Raw genomic sequence first — 20,514 nt, 5'->3', positions numbered from 1 at the left:
ATTTCTGGCTTGGAACGCAAGTCATTCCTACAAATATTTATAAAGCATCTCAAGTGGACATGAAAGAAAAAGGGACACTGTCCCGGCCACTAAAGATTTGCCATCACTAGGGAGGTGAAGATGTCTGTGGAAGAGAGTGCTGAATGAAAGGCATGGTAATGCCTCCTTCTTTTGGAGAAGGTATCAGACCCCAGGGCAGGGGCAAGGCAAACATTAGACTCATTTTCTAGATGATGAAACTTTCTTACCTGCCTGAGAGTTTAAATGGCTTATTTATTATCACAGGGCTAATAATCAGCTCATCTGGGTCTCCTGGTTTGTTGGATTTTCTTTGCACTGCTCTGCTCTGCCTGCAAACAGCAGGGTTATGACACCCTGAGAGCCATCGAGCATTCCCAGGAGCAGGGGGAATGGACTCCGAGCTGTGAGAGTTCCTGGGGGAAGGTGGCATTTACCTGAGAATCGAAGGATCCGGAAGACTTCAATCAGAGAAGAAAGAAGGGAAGAAAGAATATTCCAGAAATAAAGAAACTCCATGAGCAAAGGCACAAAGCAGGACAAGAAGAGCCACCCAAGGGCAAAATTACTTGAGAAGTGAAGACTCCCTCCCTTTGCCTCCCCTGAGAGTCTGAGATAAAGGAGGAGGAGAGGTCTGGGTGTCTCTGGACTGATAAACAGACTCCACCCAGAGGCCAATAGCATGGGTATATGGGGACAGGAGGGTCAAGTGGCAGAAGTTCCCCTTCTCCAGTACAGAGGAACTGGGGGGGGGGCGGTAGGAGGGAGGCCATTTCCTGAACCCCACTTCTCAGATTCAGCACCTAGAGCAGAACCAGGAAGGATTCTGGGAGCCAGAGAGGACTGACAGACGGCAAGTCCCCTAGAGAAAACTGTTCCCCTCTGGGGTCAGGTGCCTAGGGTGGGGGTGGATGGCCACTGTGTGTGAGTGCCCTGCCCCATGGGAGAGGAGGAAATGTGAGGCTTGGAGAGCAGAAACGGGAAAGGAAAGGGAGGTGTCAGGAGAGGGAGAAAAGTCGGGGTGCATCCAGGGGAGGGGCCGTTCTGAAGCCGGTCTAGGAACACTGCCCTGGGATGATAGCGGGCGCGTGAAGGGAAGCGTCAAAACCACCTGATAGACCTGATATAACTCTCTTTAATGCACCCCCTTCCTGACCCAGCTTCTCTCCCTTCTCTCCTCCTCAGTTCAAGAGGGTGGAGACCAGAGTGGGGAAGAACCCGGCCGGGGGGAATGAGCCGGGCATGGGGAAGGGGGCCTTTCTTAAGGCAGGAGGTAAGTGCGGTCCCTGACCTTTGCAGGGCAGACGTGTGACCTCCCTTCCAGCTCTAACATCCCACAGACTCTCACCCGTCACAGTCTGCCTGGTCCTTAGCATGTTTGTGCATCTCCCAGGGGTCCAAAACGGGTTGGGTTTAGGGAGAATGAGGAGAATCATCTCTCTACGAGGGGGCCCTGGCACTAACTTTCTCTTTCTTTCCCCTCTCTCCCTCTCTCCCCCACCCCTCTCTGCCAACCCCCTCTCTCTTGTGGCTTTCCACTTCCTAGTTCCCTGCACAGCGATCTCCAGTATCTCAAGTAGAGTGGCCACAGGAACGCCACATAACGGCGGGGTTCATGGTCCGGCGGGTGCTAGCGGCTGGCCTGCTTTTCAGTCTGCTCCTTGGTTCTTCTGTGCTTTTGGTCTACATCTTCCGGAGCTGTGGCCCTAGTGAGCACGATCCTGGAATCCCCCAACCGAGCCAGCCCTCCTCATCAGGGCCTCTGTGGCTTTGTGCCCACTGACTCGTTCACCTCCCCTCCTGCCTCACCCTCTCGCCCTCTCCCTCCCAATCTGGCCCCGCTGGGCTCAGTCAGGCCCTGTCCTTCTCCTGGGGGGCCCTTCCCTTTTCCCCACCAGGCTGTCCTTTGCCCAGCACCTCGGGGGACCCCTGGCCCTTTCTTTCTCCCTCTCCCAGCTCTGAGCTCCCCCCGCCCCCACCACCTGGCAGGGCCCTGCAGGACGCCCGAGTGTCATGATCTTCAGGCTCGTTACCTGGCCTCTGGGAACACCAGTGTGGCCCCCTGCACCGACTTCTTCAGCTTTGCCTGTGGAGACGCCAAAGGCACCAAGAGCTCTTTTCAGGCTCTTGCAGAGGAGAACAAGAGGAGACTTCGGGAAATACTGGGTGAGGCTCGCTGGGTGGAAGCGTGTCTGCAAGTGGGTGTCTCTGAGCCTAGAACTATCTTGCTGTCCCAAACCTGTGTGGTTTGTGGCACAGCTGCTGGTTTGCTGCTCCGTCTCAGTACCTCCTCCCTTCTCCTCTCTGTCCCTGTCTTCATCTTTCCTTTGCCACTTGCCCATGACTACTGTCCTCTCTTCAAGCCCCCCACATTTCACCGATCTGCCCCTTCTCTGTTGCTGCACCTAAATCTTCCATTTCTCTCCCGCGCCTGGGACCTCCCATGCCAGTGGCGCTCAGCACCTGCCGCACTAAAGTCCAGGTGTGTCGGTTGCCCCCAGCCCCGCCTGCCTGCTATCGCTGGGGTCACTGTTAGCCTCTCCCTGCAGTCACTTCCCCACCCCCTCCCTCAGACACTGGTGTGCAAGCTCTAGGGGAAGAAGTGGGGTGCTGGGGCTGGCTGGGAGGACGTGGCCACGCGGCGAGAAGGGGAGGCATCTGGCTGTGTGCCAGGGAATGGATCCAGCCACAGAGGGCTTGCCGGAAGAGGAGAGGGCCAACCTAAAGCCCTGGGGGTGCAGAAGTCGCCTGTAGGCAGTGACTGTGGAGAAGACCGAAGAATTGAGTTCATCTCTGAGGGAGCAACCGAGGCCATCTGGGAGGTTGGAAGCGGGCCCCAGGAAGTTGGAGGATGGTGTGAGGGTGTGAGGAAAGGGAACAAGAACAGGTATGATAGGCACACATTTCCAGTGTAAGGGAGTCCAGGACATGTGACGGGATTCACTGGAATTTGGGAGGAGTGAATGTGTCCCTCTGCCCTCTTTTTGATGGACAAAAGAACTGCAGGCAGGCATTCTCTGGAGGGGCCATGCTTCCAGTTAAGGCCAAGATATGAAAAGAAAATGTATGTTTAGGATAAAAACTGTTGCTCACTACAGAGTGAAAGGTATGGTGACTGAGTGGGTGGGAGGTGCCACAGGGTAGGTGATTGCAATGCACAGGCATGAGGGTTACTGCCGTGTGTGTGTGTGTGTGTGTGTGTGTGTGTGTGTGTGTGTATGTGTGTGTGTGTGTTTCCTGGGTCACCAGCCAGGGTCTGGACATTGTTTCTTCTTGCTAAACCTGTCTGGATGAGTTTTCCTGTCTCCGGTGCCCTAAAGTTCTCTGGTTTGCCAAATGTTTCTAATTTCTTTACTCATCTCCGTCCTGCCTTCCATTTGGACCCATAGGTGTTGCTAGGTGCTCCCATCTCTTCCTTTTCTCCTGTGTCTTTTCCTCCCCATTTCTCTTTTGTGTCTCCTTTGTTCCCCTCTGTCTTCCTCCCTGCCCTCACTCTCCCATCGAGCTGACCCAGCCCTCCCACCTTCTGACCTGTCCTTAACCCCGTATTTCCCCCCTTCTTTCCATTTCCCTGGGAGTCTTCCCCTTCTGTCCCACCTTCCCTGCTTGGCTTTTCTCCTCTAATTCTCCTATGCTTCCTTTCTAGAAAAGCCAGGTTCCCGGCACCTGGGCACTGGGGAGGACAAAGCTTTCCAGTTCTACAGCTCCTGTGTGGACACAGGTGCCATCGAAGCCGAAGGGGCTGCCCCCCTCAGACAAGTCATTGAGGAGGTGAGACCCAGGGCAGTAAGGTTTCTAGATACATAACACATGGGACCCATGCATGCTCAGGGCTGCCCTTCCCCCCCCTTTTTTTAGAAAGGGAGGGGGGTGTCTCTTTCCTAGGCATCTCCAAGTTCCAGGAGGGAGATAGAAATGGCAGTACCCTCTGGAAGCATGAGGACCCTGGGTGAGGGCAGAGAAAGAAGGATAGAGACGGAGCCAGCCCTGGAGGGCTCCAAGCACCCAGAGTAGCAGTCAGGAAGTAGCAGCTGGCTCAGGAAGGGGAGGGGTGGGCAGGACAGGTCTCCCAGGCCATCCCCCACTGCTGAGCCCTGTCTCTCTGCTTCCCAGCTTGGAGGCTGGCGAATCTCCGGTAATTGGACTTCCTTAGACTTTAACCGAACCCTGAGCCTTCTGATGAGTCAGTATGGTTATTTCCCATTCTTCAGAGCCTACCTGCGACCTCATCCTACCCTTCCACACACGCCAGTCATTCAGGTGAGGGGCGCACCAGCACACAGCAGGACCGGGCCTGCCTCGACTTCTAGCCTAGCATCTCCTAGAGGAAGGTTGCGGGCTGGACAGATAGGACAAATGGGCAACATAGATAAGATATTTATCTTGAGGGAAAATTATCAATGTGACAGTCAGGGATACTAGGTGAGATCAGAGAAGGGAGCAGGAGAGCCAGTCCTGTGAAGATTGAACTAGTTCCTATCTTCCTGACTGCTTATCTGGATCACCCCCCCCAACAGCCTTTTAATTAGCCCCCTCATCTCCAGTATTGTCCTCCTCTTATCTACTCTTGAGTTTTGCTGGAGGGACCTTTCTAAACCAAGAGCTAATTATGCTATTGTCTCTGTCTAAATGCCTCCAGTGGCTTCGCCAGGTCCAGGTCATCAGGATCTAGCTCTTAACCCCCCAGTCTCCAGTTTTATCTCCTGCCACATCCCTTGTCCCCCTTAAACCTCAAGCCATGCTCTGTCACTTCTAGCTTCAAGAATATTCCTCAGTGCTTTTCATCCGCGTTTCTCTTTGCTTGCAACACTACTCCCCAACGCTATTCCCACACTCAGCCTGGAAAACTCTTACGTTTTTCAAATTTGGGGTTTGATTATTATCTCTTCCAGGAATTCTTCACTGACACCCTAGCTATGTGCTAGGTAGACCCCTCTGTCCTCCTAGCTTCCCAAGCTCTCATCACTGAAGACCGTGTTAAAGACTGTGAGCCCCTTAAGAACAGGACCATACCTTACTCACCTCTGTTCCTCAGGACCTAGCACAGGGCCAGGCATCTAGAGGCCCATGGAAGATGTTTGTTGAGCAAGTAAATAAATAAAAATGTTGAAGGCATCGGTATTGTTGTAGATAATGCAATGCCATCTATTTGGCCCCTGCCCTCAAAAATTCCACAAAATTATATGGGGATGAATATACAAGAAAAGCTGTTAATCAGTATGAGACACTCTAAAATTCAGCTCTAAAGGGTATGTTCAGGAGCTTCTGATGTGGTCTTTAGGGAGTACCTAAGATCTGAAATAGTTAAGGAATGGCTCAGAGAGGGGAGAACGTGAGCTGAGCCTTGAAACATGGTGAATCACGCAGGTGAAGGTGAAGTTAAGGGCATGAAAAGGACTTCGGGAAAGTCCTGAGCTAAGGCTGGAATGGTATGACTCTTCTGTGGGGTCAATGAGAAGGCTGGTTTATTGAACAGAGGATTTGGGGTAGGGGTGAGGTGCAGTGGGAGATAAGAGAAGAGTAAGGCTGAAGACATGAGGTTGGGCCTGATTATTCCTGGCCTAAGAAGTCAGATGGAGGTGATTGCTTCTGACTTTGGGGGAAAAAATATGGCTATGCATTGAGTGTAAGCAGAGGGAGCGATTTTGTAGGTCAACCTGGAGTGGTTGAGGAATCTAGGTGAGCAATTTGGAGCAGTTTAAGATGATTGTGGTAGAACTTGAAAGGAAAGGCCAGGAATGAAGATTTAGGCAGCTTCATCTCAGTGGTAATGGTCCGTGGTGCTTCTAAAGGACTTGGCAACTGGTTGAATGTAAATGCAGAAAATGGAAAAGTTGGAAAATTAGTTTTCCACAGTTTTGATGTGGTGTGAGTAGGAAGAGGGCAGTTACCATCAACTGGAGACTGGATGGACTCTGAGGATGGACTTCAAAGGGAGTACCCCACCAAGGGGCCTGGGGGCAGGGAGGGGGTATGAGACCAGCATGGCTATGCCACAGAGGACAGGGGAGGAGTGATTCAGCAGGGAAGGATCATCATGGATTCCAGAGATTTCTGATCTCAGAAAATAAACGATAATACCATTGAGAACCTTCTAGAAGAGAGTATTGAAAACATTTTGGAAATGGACAGATTGCACAGCGTTTAAGAGAAAGGCAAGAAAGTTGGAGCAAGAAAGGGTCATGGATGACTTTTAGTTCTTCAAAGTGTGGACATAAAATGTGACAAAGGAGCCAAGCGAAAGATTTTTCAAGATGGGGAAACTATACAGTCCGAGGAGCGGGCGGGATATTGAAGTTGGAGTAGAAAAAGGCATAGTTTGGGAGCAAAGATCAGAACAGAATCAAGGACATGCCAGGACTAAGGTGGGGCAGGCAGGTGAGGTAAGTGAGCCACACACCTATGTACAAAATCAAAGAGGCTACCAAAAACAGTAACCAAAATAAATATTTTTAAAAATTAAAAAAAAAAAAAAGGTTAGAGAGGGAGGGAGCCAAAACATAAGAGACTCCTAAAAACTGAGAACAAACTGAGGGTTTATGGGGGGGTGGGAGGGAGGGGTGGGTGGGTGATGGGTATTGAGGAGGGCACCTGTTGGGATGAGCACTGGGTGTTGTATGGAAACCAATTTGACAATAAATTTCATAATAAAAAAATTTTTTTAAAGCCAATGCAAAAACCTGTGATGATCAAAAAATATCAAATTTTTGTTAATTGTGGATTTTTTGGAAAAGAGGTCCTTTCCCCCTAAAATGGACCAAAATGTTATTGCAGACTTAAAAAAAAATCTATATTTTTTCTTCAAAATGGATAAAAGATACAGTCTAGATTTTCAGAAAAAAAATCTGTGATGAACAAAGTTTTGCTATTTTAGTCAGCATGGATTTTAGCTTTGATTTTTATTTGAAAAATATCGGTTAAGACATTGATCTTCATTACTGTTTTCAGTACCTCTTAAATTTTGCACCTGAGATGGTTTCCCCCTCCCTTAACCCTGGACTTGGACCCAGCACAGGGGCTGGCCCCCTTCAGGACACGGATTAGTGGGCTTCTCCCTTGACAAGCACCCCAAAACTGGTCCTCACATTTTCCATGTCTGTATAATATAAAGAGTATCCTTTCCCCCCTTGCCCCCGACCCCAAAACCTCCCTCTCTTGCTGTCTTCTCTCACACCTTCTCTGTGTCCTGAAGCTGTCTCCTGTAGCACCTTCCCCATCCTCCCACACCTGTCCTCTCCTCCCTCCACGCTCCCTACTTCTCTCCAGTATCTCTTGTGTCCAGATAGACCAGCCAGAGTTTGATCTTCCCCTCAAGCAAGAGCAGGAACAGAAGATCTATGCTCAGGTAAGATGCCTCCACGGACAAAGGTCAGGCCCTGACCTCTGATGCTCGGAGAAAGGCTGGGGCCTCTGGTGGCTGTGACTGATGTTGCCCCTCCCCCAGATTGTGCGGGAATACCTGGCTTATCTGAGTCGGCTGGGAGCCTTGCTAGGAGGAGACCCAGACAAGGTGCAACAACATGCCTTCCTGTCCATCTCCATTACCTCACAGCTGTTTCAGTTTCTGAGGCCCCTGGAGCAGCAGCAGGCACAGGAGAAGCTCTTTCAGCTGGTCACTATTGACCAACTGCAGGTGCCTTGAACCGGGGACTGGAGGAGGATGGGCAGGAGGGTTTCTCTCCTAAACTTTCTGGATCTCCTGAAATCCTTTCTCCTCATTCCTTAATTCCTTTCCATCCCTAACTTTCCCAGGCCCATCCCTTTCCCCAACCATCCCCTTCCCCACACCCTCTCAAACCCTGAGGGAGAGGACCCCCCCCCTCTCCTGCCTCCTCTCCTCCTTTTCTGTCCCCCTCAGCCTTGTGTCCCTCCTCTAAGGAAATGGCCCCTGCCATCGACTGGTTGTCCTGCTTGCAAGCGACATTCACGCCAATGTCCCTGAGACCCTCCCAGCTCCTCGTAGTCCATGACCTGGAGTATTTGAAAAACATGTCTCAGCTGGTGGAAGAGCAGCTGTTGAAATACAGGTTTGCCTCAGGTGGGACTGGGGGAGTATGAGGGCGATGAAGAGTCCGAGGACCTGGAGGCCTCAGGGACAAAGGAGATTGTGGAAACTGCATGCTGGTAAGGTCTTCCCAGGAAGATGGAAGGGATCCACGGGTATGTGAGGGCAGAGAAGTGTTGGGGTGAATGGCCCAAGAGAAAATGGAGGCAACAGGAAGCATGGGAGGCTTGAGGGGCACAGGGAAGGGAAAACACACATGAAATGAGGCATTCATGTGCCCAGCACCTGGGTTTGCTGGGAGTAGAACCCAGTCTTTGAAGAGCCTCTAAGCTATAGGAGATGCTGGAAGGCCAGTCACTAGGGACAGCTCAGGCATGCATGTCTTGTCAGCAGCTAGGAGGTAGGGGTAGGAGGTGGAGGCCCATGGGGCCAGTGGATGGAGGAGGTGAAGGCTGGGGGTTCTCTTGGGGGAGGGCTGGGGGAGAGGCCATTTCTCAGCTGTGAGAGGATCCAGAGGCCCTTGCATGTGAGACTCTGTTGGGCTGTCTGCCATCCCCAGTAACTACATGGCCACTGCCTGAAGACAGGGGCTTCCTTCCAGGGACTTGGGCTCAGGGCCCTTCTTCATAGTACCTCAGTGGCAGCAACATCTAGAGATTCTTTTTAAGGAAGTGAAGGACCATTCTTGTGGGTGTGAGCAGGTTTATGTAAAGCTATAAATCAGACCTGGAGAGAGTTGACAGCAGGGCAGAGGAAGGTCTCAGGTCCCAGCTTTGCTGTGCTTAGAAGATACATCTTAAGGTGAGCTGAGATTTCTTGGTTGGGGAAGTAGATGAATCTGTTTTGTTACATTTTTTAAGTCTAGTCTTCATCTAGCCCAGACGCTTCACTCCCTGCAATTTGAGAAGTCACTTCTGCATCTAGTTCCTTCTATGACCATTTTCCAACTCACACCAAGAAAAGCTCTTCTTGACTTGTTCAAAGGTCAAGCCACTATTTTCTATAGATACAGAAGAGAAGGGGCTTCCTTCAGGAGTATCCAGGTGACTACACAAGGGGAGGCTGTTCTTGAGGCACCTCGAGAGCCCTGAGTGTATGTGTGGGTCTCTTTTCCCTCCACAGAGACTTTCTGCAGAGCCACATGATCTTGGGGCTGGTGGGGACCCTCTCTCCAGCCCTGGACAGTAAGTTCCAGGAGGCACGCAGATCACTGATCCAGAAACTGCGGGAGCTGACCCAACGACCACCCATGGTGAGGAGAGAAGGGAGGAATTTTCCCAGATTGGGGGCTAATGGAGCATCTGTCATTTTGAGGGATAATTGTTGGTGTATCTCTCCCATGGAGACAGCATGGGGGCAGATGCCATTCAATGTCTGGATTTTCCATAGAAGCAGACAGGCTGTGCATACAGTGCTTATGTTGAGAACCGACATGCCAGGTACCAGAACTTTTGGCACACATCTGGCTACTTTTACAGCCTTTTGCTGAATATTAAAGTTTAAATATAAAACTTTAAAATTATCAGCAATTGCTTTTCCTTTCAATGACCTTTAAACTATTTGCCTAGTTAGTTATCCAGAACTCTGTGATTTAAGGACGTGGACTTAAAGCTTGGGATTCGTTGGGATGCAAGACATGACCAGCAAGTGGCCTCTCCTCTGTTTAGGTGCTTCCAGTGTTTGATGTTCAAGGGTGCTTCCCAAAGAGTTCATCTCTGACATCCAGTGGGATCTGTGGGGTCATAGCATGGGCTTCACAGTGCAGAGCCTGATATATCTGAGGTGGTAGTTCTGTGCCAGACACACTAACCAAAGTCTCCTGTGTTGCATAAGATGTGGAGACACTCCTTTACCAAGAACTTTGAAATCCTAGGTCGGACACATCCGGATGCAAGTGAAGGTATCTAGAATGTTAGATATGCTCCAACCTGAGTACAGGCCTCAGTGTAGTCTTGAAAAGCACGGGTTTTTTTCCTTCATAATTTGTGGACCATTCCTGTGTCTTGGAGAAACTCACTGCTTTGACAACTTGAAACACCCGTGGAATTCAAAGAGGGTAAATGGGTGCACAGGGACTGGCATGTAGTTAGTGAGTATTGGGAGTGAGACATTTTTCTTTTTTTTAATAGGTTCCTTTTCAAATTAAATTAAATCAAATTTTTTAATGATTTAAAAAAATTATTTATTTATTTATTTTGAGAGAGATAAAGAGAGAGCATGAGGAGGGGAGGGGCAGAGAGTGAGGGAGGGAGGAAGGGAGAGAGAAACCCAAGCAAGCTCTGCACTGCCAGCACAGAGCCTGACACAGGGCTTGAACTCATGAACCGTGAGATCATGACCTGAGCCAAAACCAAGAATGGGAAACTTAACCGACCCAGGCACCCCAAAGTTCTTTTTTTAATGTTTATTTATTTGGGGGGGGAGGGGCAAAGAGAGAGGGAGAGCGAGAATTCCAAGCAGGCTCCTTGCTGTCAGTGAAGAGCCTGACACGGGGCTTGAACTCACTGGGGCCCAAACTCACGACCCATGAGATCATGACCAGAGACAAAATCCAGAGTCAGATGCTTAACCGACTAAGCCATCCAGACACTCCAGGAGTGAGACATTTTTCTAAACCCTTTAGATAGATATGAACTGAATTAATCCTCAGAAGAATCCCATGAGGCAGGCGCATCATTTTATTCCTGTTTTATGACAGGGAAATTGAGGCACAAAAGCTAAGGAACTTGCTCAAGGTATTACACCTAGTAAGTTGGTAGATCTAGGATTTGAATTCTGGCAGTCTGGCTCCAGGGTCTGTGTGCTTAATCCTTTGGCTAAGAAACAAACAAACAAAACAACAGTAAAACACTCCTTTTTGGGACTTTTCTCAGGTTGGTAAGTGCCCAAGAAGCTTCTGCCCAGCCTTTCTCTTGACATGGATGAGGCTGACAGGGCTCCAGCTTCTCTTAGTTAACATTGCTACAAAATCCCTGTCAACCAATAGCTTCCTGTCAATCCCAGAACCATGGTCTGATGGCACTTCTTGAAGGACGTAAATGGGCCAATATTGAAATCACATTTAAAGGACAGGAAAGTCTTATAAATTGCTGAAGCCGCCATCTTTTGTATACTTCTATACATCTGTTATATCTATTGTGTCCATCCTCATTATACCCATTAGGATTTATAGTTGTCCTTGGGCTTGAAAATTGAGTCAAGTTCTACCAACAAATAGAACAACAGTTGATATGAGGGTTACTGTGTAGCAGGCACTGCATGGAACACTTAACGTGGATGATTTTATTTAATTCTCCAGAAACACTCCGAGGTCCTCAGAAAGGGCAAGTGACTTTCCCCAGACCACACAGCTCATAAGTGAAGGAACAGGTTTCAAAACAGATCAGTCCTGCTCATGAGGACATGTTGTTAATCACATACTATGCAGGATTGAGGAATGAGTGGGTAGGAAAACAGAAAATGAGTTTGAGAATTCTTTCTACAAAGGTCAAGATAGTAAATACTTTTGGTTTTGTGGCCCATTACAGTCTGTGTTGCAACCACCCAGCCCTGTCCTTGTAGCACAACAGCAGCTGCACGTGGAGTGAATGAATGGGTGTAGCTGCGTTCCCCAAAGACTCTGGCTCACACAACAAATGCTCAGAGTTCCCAAGAGGGACACATGAGGGAGGTTTTGAATGGCAGTGGTGGATCTCCATGCAGGAGGTGGGACAGAGGCAGTTGCCTAGAGAGTTTAAAGGGTTTTCTGGTGGGGTGCCTGGGTGGCTCAGTCAGTTGAGTGTCTGACTTTGGCCCAGGTCTTGATCTTGTGGTTCGTGGGTTTGAGCCCTGAGTTGGGTTCTGAGCTATCAGCTCAGACCACCACATGAACAAAAGACAGAGGTCCCTGCCCTCAGACACTTATGCACTGATGAAGGAAGAAAGACAATAAACTAAGTGAATAAAATATATTAGGGCGTGATTAGTGTTATGGAGAAACACTCCAGAGACATGGCGTGCTAGGTGGGGAGTGCGTACGAGTGGGTCAGGCAAGCTCATGCGGACTTGGAGTCATTAATCACTAATGTTTCTTTATGGTTCAGCCAGTTATGAAGCCACACAAATTACACTATCTTCCAACACAGAGTTCTCCATCTAATTCACAAGGACTCAATTTGCGGTTTTACTAAAAGCCTCCATGGAAGCAGTGCTAACACAGTGAGGGAGTACATTAAGATTTACAGAATGATTTTGATGTGTTGCTTCACCTGATCTCCTGAGCGGTGCTGCCAGGGAGGTAGAACAGGTAGTACTCTCATAGTGACAGTTCAAGTAGCTGAAGTGCAGGGGTTTAAGTTAATAACCCACATTTGGTAAATGCTGAATTCTCTGTTCAGAGGTAGTATCTGGTAGCTCCTTGAGGATGAATCTGGCCGATACATGTGTTTTCTTGGCCTTAAAGCTTTTTACAAACTTTTAGTTAATCACCAGAAGTCAAAAATTAGGAGACAGTGTGTTGATAGTCACATTTCCAGCATTTGTGTGTGTGTGTGTGTGTGTGTGTGTGTGTGTGTGTGTGTGGTACATGGGAAGCTTGAGCAGCACCAGACTAGGCTTCTCCAGGGGTCACAAGTGACTGGGGCTGAGTGGTGCAGCTCTCTTCAGCCCGGCTGTGCTGTACCCGTTGCCCTGGCCCCTCCATGCCCCATGGGCCTGATGCTGGCTGCTTCTCAGTTCCATCACCACATGGCCCCTACCTGAGTTCATGACTCCGGCTCTCTTAGCTTATCCTGGTTTGATGAAGCTTTGAACCAGAAAAATTGTTATTATTTTGGCATTATTTGTCCTCAGTGATCCCCAGAAATCCCTTAGTAGTTACATACTATTTTCCAAATATTCAAAAATGATCAGTCCAATGACTCATTCTAGAATTTCCTTTAGAAATTAGCATTAAGGATTCCTGGCTGGCCTGTAATCTCCAAAATCTCTTTCCCTCTATGGCAACTTAAGAACATTTTTGTTTCCTCCAGACTCCTGGAATTTTTTCTGATTTCTGTTATTTCTTAAAGTGTTATTACTTATGGTTCTAAGCTTATATCTGCAACTTTTCTTTTGTTCCCTAAAATTAATCTACTGGGTGTCAATATCTTGGATCTGAAGTATTTCTTTCATTTTTTTATATTATGGCAATGATTGTTCCCTATATTTCTCTTTGTCTCATATATTTTTAAATTTTTTTTCAACGTTTTTAAATTTATTTTTGGGACAGAGAGAGACAGAGCATGAACGGGGGAGGGGCAGAGAGAGAGAGGGAGACACAGAATCGGAAACAGGCTCCAGGCTCCGAGCCATCAGCCCAGAGCCCGACGCGGGGCTCAAACCCACAGACCGCGAGATCGTGACCTGGCTGAAGTCGGACGCTTAACCGACTGCGCCACCCAGGCGCCCCATCATATATTTTTAATACATATGGTATGCTGTGTCATTCCATGTCTTGAGAGACAGCGTGGATACTCATAACCCCCAGTAGATGAATATTTAACCTGTCAACCTCCATCCCTGAGACCGACATTTATTTAGAGATTCTGGAAGTCATTTTCCTGCTCATGGGAGATGTGACCCAGCACAACAGTGATGAAAAGAATCTCAGAGTTTCACAGGAGTTAGCAATGGGTAGTCTGAGGTGGCATCTGTGTTCTCCAGGAACCAGGTCAGAGTCTGCTGTGGCCCAAGCTATGAGCACAGGCATGGAAGAGGCAAAAGCTTTTGGAGAAATGGGTGGGCATTAGCAGAAGGGATCAGGAAACAGCTCAAGAACCAGGAGGTGTGAAAAGGGCAGGCAGATCACACTACCAAGCTGAAGGTTGATGCGTTTGCTGCTGCTCCAGCGGTAGAGCCTACCTCCCACACCAACAGCCTGATGAAAGGCAGTCTCCAATCCAAGCCCTTTGTCAGGAGGGCTGTGGGAGATGGACAGACACTGAAGGTGGCCCGCAGATCCTGCCCTTGACCCAGTCATGGCCATCAGGTCCATGTTTCCTTTCACTTCATCTTTGCTTTTCACAGTTGTGTTTTAGAGCCGCCACTAATACACAATAGAAAGCATCTGACTCCTTATCCTCACAAGAGGAGAAGTCCTTAACAGACCTCACAGTGAGGGGACAAGAACAAAAAATGTGGGCAACCAGGTCTGGAGCAGCCTCCAAAATGGTAAATGTCCTAACAGGCAGAGGCCCAGGAGTGACAACAATACTGTGACAACAATACTGGTCTTCCATTTCTGTTTCCTGTCTTGTGGGAAGCCCCACAAACTCTCTCTCTAATTTTGGCACCAGAAAGCATGGTAGCAGCCTAACCATCTTCCCTGTGAGGAGATCTGTGAAGAGTAAATAAGTTACAGGAATGGAGTCTTGTGACTTCATCCCACTTAACCCAAACTGGCATGTTAGCTGTGTTTTCAAAGTCCCAGCTCAGCTCTCCCCCAGGCTGGTGCTCTCACCCTAAGCCCCTTGGGCATGTTTCTCTGTTTGTCTTGTGTCATCTCTGGGCCCCCTTCATGGTCAGCTCCTCAAAGCCATCCAAGCCCACTACAAACATCCCCCCCCCTCCCTCCGCTGAGCATCTCTCTCTTATGTTGCTTATTTTTTCTGTCCCTGTGCTAAAAACACCCCAGTTGCCCAAGACTCTACTGAGTTTTTGTCTAACCATCTTTCTGCCTTTGAAGTTGATAATGTCCCTCATCTCATACTATTTTCCCTGATTTCATCCAAAGTTTCTTAGCTCTCTGAATTCATGTTTAGTCTTTTCTTTTGTCCCCTTCTCCTACCAAAGAGTATGGGGTCTAAAACCCATTTTCACTCTGACCGTTTTCTTCTTTATAAGACAAGGTCCTATCATATGATCCACGGTAACCATTTGGAGAGGCAGGGAGAGGGGCAGAAAAGAAGAGAAGAATTACCTTCTCCAGTTTCCATTTTAGATAAAGAAACATGGAAGCGTGGCTGCCTTGGCTGGGCTACCAGTGTGGTGCATGTGGCGGGTGGGGATGGAGTGGCCAACAGACCTTCTATGGTAAGAGGTTTGGTATGTAGTCCTCTCCTATCCAGGAGCCTTTCTGTTCTCCAGAAGAATACCTCAGAGAGGACTTGCGTTCAATTCAATAGTCAATAAATAAGGATGATTTGCCCAATCCAGGCTCACGAGACTAATCCTGGAAGACATAAACCCCTTTTTACCAAGCAGCAATAGCCCATGTGTATCACCAAAAGGGAAAATGAAGTAAAGTGGGACAAACCCAGAAAGACCAGGAAAGAGAGTATCCTCTGGGGGTCAAGATCTAGACAAGATTGACCTGGAGAGATGGATGAGAAAGAACCCTTGACAGGAGCCATTCATTCGAGTTTTGTCTCTGCAGCCCACCAGCCCTCGATGGATGAAGTGCGTAGAGGAGACAGGAACCTTCTTCGAGCCTACCCTCACAGCCTTGTTTATTCATGAGGCCTTCAGTCCGAAAACCCAAAGTGCTGTATGTGAGGGCTCTTCCCCAGCCCATGTCTCTCTACCCCTTCCCACCCAACCATTCTCTCCTAATTCTATTCACTGTGCCCTTCTTGATGGTCTGCATGGTTGGGGGTGGCAGAGGGTGGGGGTGTCAGCCAGTCACAGAGAGAAAGAGTGAACTATGAGAGGGATGCCAAAGGAGGCTAGGCCATGCTGTGTCCCTAGGGTTTGCCTAGTTTTGCTATGAGACACAAGTGTATACAACATGCACGAATTTGGGTAAGTTTCCCAACTTCCCTGCTCTTATGCTTCTTCAACCATAAAATGAGAAAATTGAACTCCGTGGCCTCTATGGCTACTCCCTGTTTATCTATGATTTTTTAACAACACAGGAAATGGTATGAGAATGGAATGATATCATCTTAAGAAGTGCAAGTAAATGAGTACTGAGTAGTCTTTGCGTGCCTACTATGTGGCTAACACTCTTGTTAGCACTTGGCATGAGCTACTTTAATTGCTAGTATTATCCTAACGTTAGAGAAGAGAGAACTGAAGCACAGAGAGGTTAGATAACTTGTCCAAGGTCACACAACTACCAAAAAGTAGAGTCAGGATTTGAATTCAGGCTTCAAATATTGTCACCCATTTTCCTCTATCAAGAAAGGATACAAACAAGATGGTAGATGGCTGGGAAAGCAGTAACTACACAGTCAGTTGTGAAGCTGGGAAAACTTCAGCTTGTTGGAAAGCTGAAGAGCCCAGAAAGATGGAGAGAGGAAATGCATGCCTTAATAAAAAGAGTGTGAGGACAAGGGTTCTCAAGAACAGAGAAGGGAATGATGGTCCTCTTCCTTTGTTTTCTGAGTGGATTGTTGGCCAAGGGTAAGGACAGCATCTCCCTCCCCTGGCAGGCTGAGATCTCCCCACAGAAAGGAACTGTCTCCCCTATCGACCCTCAGGACTGACCAGCTCCCACCTTCCCTTTATGTTCTTGGTACCTCCTTTCTGTCTCCACAGATCTCTGTGCCCTGGGTTTCCAGTCACCTAGTAAATATTACTTTCTGCTTTCTCTTTGGAGTTCTTCCCCCTTCTCTGGTAGCTCCCTAGAGGCCCAGGGGGCAGGAACCCAGACCAAGGCTGACCCTGATCCTGTGTCTCTATCCGGGCCCCTACACAGGCCATGGAATTATTCACTGCAATCAAGGACACCCTCATCACTCGCCTCAGGAGGGTTCCCTGGATGGATGAGAAGACCCGGAAAGAGGCCCAGGATAGGGTAAGTCCAGGAGTGAGAGACAGAAGTAAGGGTGGAATTGAGTTTTGGGCCCAGAGATCACAGTGACAGAAAGACAATGCAAAGGCACAAGAACACATGGCAATGTAAACACCAGTATGCCATACACACATCCTGGTGACAATATAAAAGGTGGGACCGGGGCAGTGAACACAAGAAATTCCCTTCGATAGATTTGGGGTAGCTAGGTTTCTTCTACCTTTTGTGTCTCTCCCCAGGTCACCCAACTGCAGGTGAAGATGGGGGGCCCAGAATGGGCCCTGAAGCCATCACTGGCCAGGGAGGAATACAACGATGTGGGTCCCTGCCCTTGCCAGCTCCTCATTAGTCCTCAGCTTCTCCTCACCTTCTGACTCACCCAAATGGCAGACAATCTGTTTGCCTTGGGCTATCCTAACTGACCCCTTCCTTGCCCTGGTGTTGGCTGGGTTTTATGGGTGAATATCCACACTGTGGGTCTTGCCAGCAGAAGAAAGGAACCTTTTCAGGTCACAATAAGTGTGTGTGCACACATGCACGCATACATTCTTGGGACTTGCCCGAGTGTGTTTATCTGTGCGCTGATTCATGTGAAGCCTGTCTGCGTCGATGTGGTGTCATTGTGCTGCTTTCTACTGTACTGTGGATGTCTGTATGTCGGGGCTTACCATCTGTGTTCAGATGTACCCATCGGCGTATATCAGTGTGCATCCGTATTTGTCTCTGTGTATCCGAGTCACCTCCTGCCTCCTCCCAGATACAGCTTGGACCCAGCTACCTGCAGTCCTTCCTGAGCTGTGTCCGATCTCTCCGAGCTAGAATTGTCCAGAACTTCTTGCAGTCTTTCCCCCAGCACAGGTATAGGAGCAAGGGAGACATAGACACTGCATCCCAGAAATGCCTATTCAAGATTAGCAGGAAAGAAAGCTTGGGGCCTGAGGGAGCAGGAACGGTGACAGTAGTTGGGAGGGTGGGGCCTCCCATATGTCTGGTGGGCAGGGCCATATGTGACGGAGCTGGTGTTCATACGTGCTCTTCCCATAGGTGGCAGGTGTCCACCTGGGGGGTCAGTGCTTACTATTCAATATCTGACCATGTGGTGGTCTTCCCAGCCGGACTCCTCCAACCTCCATTCTTCCACCCTGGCTACCCCAGGTAGGGGCCGTTCTATGAGGGTGGGCAGGAGATTTCCCAAGGGCGATGGACAGACATTATGATGTATAGGATTCATGATTGGCGAACTGGGGTCAAAAACTTTGAAGGACTCTCGGAGTAAGATAAACCTTTGTCTTCCCAGAGCCGTGAACTTTGGCGCTGCTGGCAGCATTATGGCCCATGAGCTGCTGCACATCTTCTCCCAGCTGTGTGGGTAACAGTGGGCCATTGGGAGGTGGGACCATTGGGAATCCAGGTGAAGGCCCTAAACGAGGCCAAAGGAAGAGAAAGGGAGGGCTCCAGGTGGCACAGTTAAGAATCTTTAGCAATGCTTTGGGGGGCTAGCCCAGTCTGTGGTACCCCCTGGTCCTCATCCTTACTCCATATCTCACCATTCTTTTCCCTTGCCCCATTTTCAACAGTACTCCCTGGGGGCTGCCCAGCCTGTGACACCCATGCCCTACAGGGGGCGCTGCTGTGCCTGAAACGCCACTACCAATCCATTCCATTACCCGGCGGACTCTCCTTCAATGGCTCTTGGACACTACTGGAGAATGCCGCCGACATCGGGGGGCTGGCCATTGCACTGCAGGTAGCTCCAATCCCAAGGGCCAGGATCTATTGAGAGCCATTCTGTCTTCACAGGTTTTTCCTTCTATCATCCCTTGTGCAAACATAGCTGTAAAGCCTCCTGCCCTTCACACCCTCACTGAGCAGATGGCAGTCTGGGAATCCCCCTCTGACCCCACAGATCCCTCTTTTCTAGGTTATCTATAGATCTCACAAGTACATTTTTTTTTCCTGGCTCAGACCAGTGTGTCTGTGGAACTTGGGCAAAAGGGCCGTGAACTGGTTTTCAGCATTGTGGGTGGGGCATCAGACTTCTAAGTGGCCATGGGTCTAGAGTCTAAGGGTTACTTGCCATCCCACCCCCATATCCAGGCGTACAGCAGGAGGCTGTTAGGGTACTACGGAGAGACTATCCTGCCCAACCTGGACCTCAGCCCTCTACAGCTCTTCTTCCGAAGCTATGCCCAGGTAGGCAGCGGCCACCTCCCTCCGCAGCTCGCTCCATGTCAGATAAGTACCTTATTGGCAATGCTTGAAGAGGGGTGCCTCCCTGAAACACCTTCCCCCAAACAGCCCCAACCCTCTGCCACAGATGTCCCCACTGTCATCTTTTCATACATGCTCCTTGGGACCATCTTTTCATATTTCTATAAATTCTTCTACCAAACTCATCACCCTCTTCAAAAACAGAAAAAAATTCTACTGCCAAATCCCTCTCTGAGATGAGCCCAACTTTTTCTTCTTTCATTTCTCCTAAAAAACGAACCTTCGACAGACTGTCTATAGACCATATTCCTTGTTGGAGACCTCACCCCCCCAGGTCCTCAAATGAGTACCACATGCTCCCTCAACAGACACTGTCCCCAGTTCCTCAGTATACTTAAAGACCCCTCAGGGCGCTTGGGTGGTTCAGTCAGTTGAGTGTCTGACTCTTGATTTCAGCTCTGGTCATGATCCCAGGGTCATGAGATTGAGACCCAGCGCAGAGCCTGCTTAAGATTCTCTGTCTCTCTCTGTCTCTCTCTCTCTCTCTCTCTCCCTCATCCTCTCTAAAAAATAAAAATAAAAAAGACTCCCTCATGGAGTTTTTACAATAAACCCCACCTCCCCACCTTTCAGTCACTTACGAATGATCTGATTACACAGCCCATGCCCTCCCTCACACACATCCTGCCAGATAAATGACCTACAGGGGCATCTAGGTGCCTCAGTTGGTTAAGCATCAGACTTCAGCTTAGGTCATGATCTTGCAGTTTGTGAGTTCGAGCCCCACATCGGGTTCTGCACTAGACAGTGTGGAGCCTGCTTGGGATTCTCTCTCTCCATCTCTCTCTCTGCCCCTGTCACGTTCTTTCTCTCTCTCTATCAAAATAAATAAATAAACTTATAAAACAATAAATTGCATACAAATGTGTGGCCCTATCTCTGCTCTCATCTCTGTCTGCTGTCCCTAGTCACTACATTGGCACCAGGTCTGCCTCGTCCTCCTGACCCTGATGGACCCTACTATTCTGCTCTTCTCCTTACCCTGCGTGGACCTCTCTTTCTCCACAGGTGATGTGTAGGGAGCCCAGCACCTGGGAACCCCAGGATCCTCACAGCCCTCCCATGCTTCGAGTACATGGGCCCCTCAGCAACACGCAAGCCTTTGCCAGACACTTCCACTGTCCGCGTGGTGCCCTCATGAACCCCTCCAAACGCTGCCAGCTCTGGTAACCTGGCTACCACAGAGACTCCAACTTAGATGTAACAACACCTCCCTGCCCCATCCATGGAATCAGACGCTATCTCCTTTCCCTTTCCCTTCCAAAAATAAAAGCTGGCACTTGGCTTCTGACTGTCCATTAATGACTCTTTCCTAATATGTTCTATGCCTAGAAGTCAGAGAAGATAAGAGGAGAAAATGCCAAGAGAATTCTGTAGACACAAGAAAAGTGAAGAAACCAATGGGTCTAAAGGTCAGTGGGCCAAAGGTTGGGCGATTAAACAGACCAGTTAGAGACAAAAGGGCTTT

The 20,514-nt window shown here is 49.0% G+C and overlaps 1 protein-coding gene across 15 annotated transcripts; it reads left to right on the top strand.

Annotated features, from left to right (window-relative positions):
• The first annotated feature begins 757 nt into the window (after nucleotides 1-757).
• KEL (Kell metallo-endopeptidase (Kell blood group)) lies at nucleotides 758-20,342 on the top strand. 15 transcript variants are annotated; one of them, XM_030308623.1, is made up of 19 exons: nucleotides 758-871; nucleotides 1,204-1,291; nucleotides 1,565-1,727; nucleotides 2,008-2,184; nucleotides 3,665-3,789; nucleotides 4,132-4,278; nucleotides 7,211-7,363; nucleotides 7,463-7,651; nucleotides 7,897-8,045; nucleotides 9,146-9,275; nucleotides 15,417-15,527; nucleotides 16,680-16,778; nucleotides 17,015-17,092; nucleotides 17,533-17,633; nucleotides 17,820-17,930; nucleotides 18,073-18,140; nucleotides 18,353-18,522; nucleotides 18,873-18,968; nucleotides 20,055-20,342. In XM_030308623.1, exons 2-19 carry the CDS (start codon nucleotides 1,250-1,252, stop codon nucleotides 20,214-20,216), a joined length of 2,271 nt encoding a protein of 756 aa, XP_030164483.1. In that variant the 5' UTR covers nucleotides 758-871; nucleotides 1,204-1,249; the 3' UTR covers nucleotides 20,217-20,342. The 15 variants fall into 15 exon arrangements, with proteins under 15 accessions (XP_030164483.1, XP_030164492.1, XP_030164494.1 ...); XM_030308626.1 differs by lacking the exon at nucleotides 758-871 and having other exon boundaries at nucleotides 1,152-1,291; nucleotides 4,132-4,153; nucleotides 4,230-4,278; nucleotides 7,285-7,363; XM_030308632.1 differs by lacking the exon at nucleotides 1,565-1,727 and having other exon boundaries at nucleotides 760-871.
• The last annotated feature ends 172 nt before the right edge of the window (nucleotides 20,343-20,514 follow it).

The sequence above is a fragment of the Lynx canadensis genome, chromosome A2, assembly GCF_007474595.2.
Source record: "Lynx canadensis isolate LIC74 chromosome A2, mLynCan4.pri.v2, whole genome shotgun sequence".
Lineage (NCBI taxonomy): Eukaryota > Metazoa > Chordata > Mammalia > Carnivora > Felidae > Lynx > Lynx canadensis.
The sequence above is the reverse complement of the archived record's forward strand: the minus strand, read 5'-3'. Positions and strand labels throughout refer to the sequence as shown.

Coding starts and splice junctions, on each gene's coding strand:
- KEL (XM_030308621.1), top strand. CDS start 1,157: ATGCACCCCCTTCCTGACCCAGCTTCTCTCCCTTCTCTCCTCCTCAGT. Junction 8,046..9,145: donor GAGCAGCTGTTGAAATACAG/GTTTGCCTCAGG, acceptor TTCCCTCCACAG/AGACTTTCTGCAGAGCCACA. Junction 17,634..17,819: donor CAGTCTTTCCCCCAGCACAG/GTATAGGAGCAA, acceptor CTCTTCCCATAG/GTGGCAGGTGTCCACCTGGG.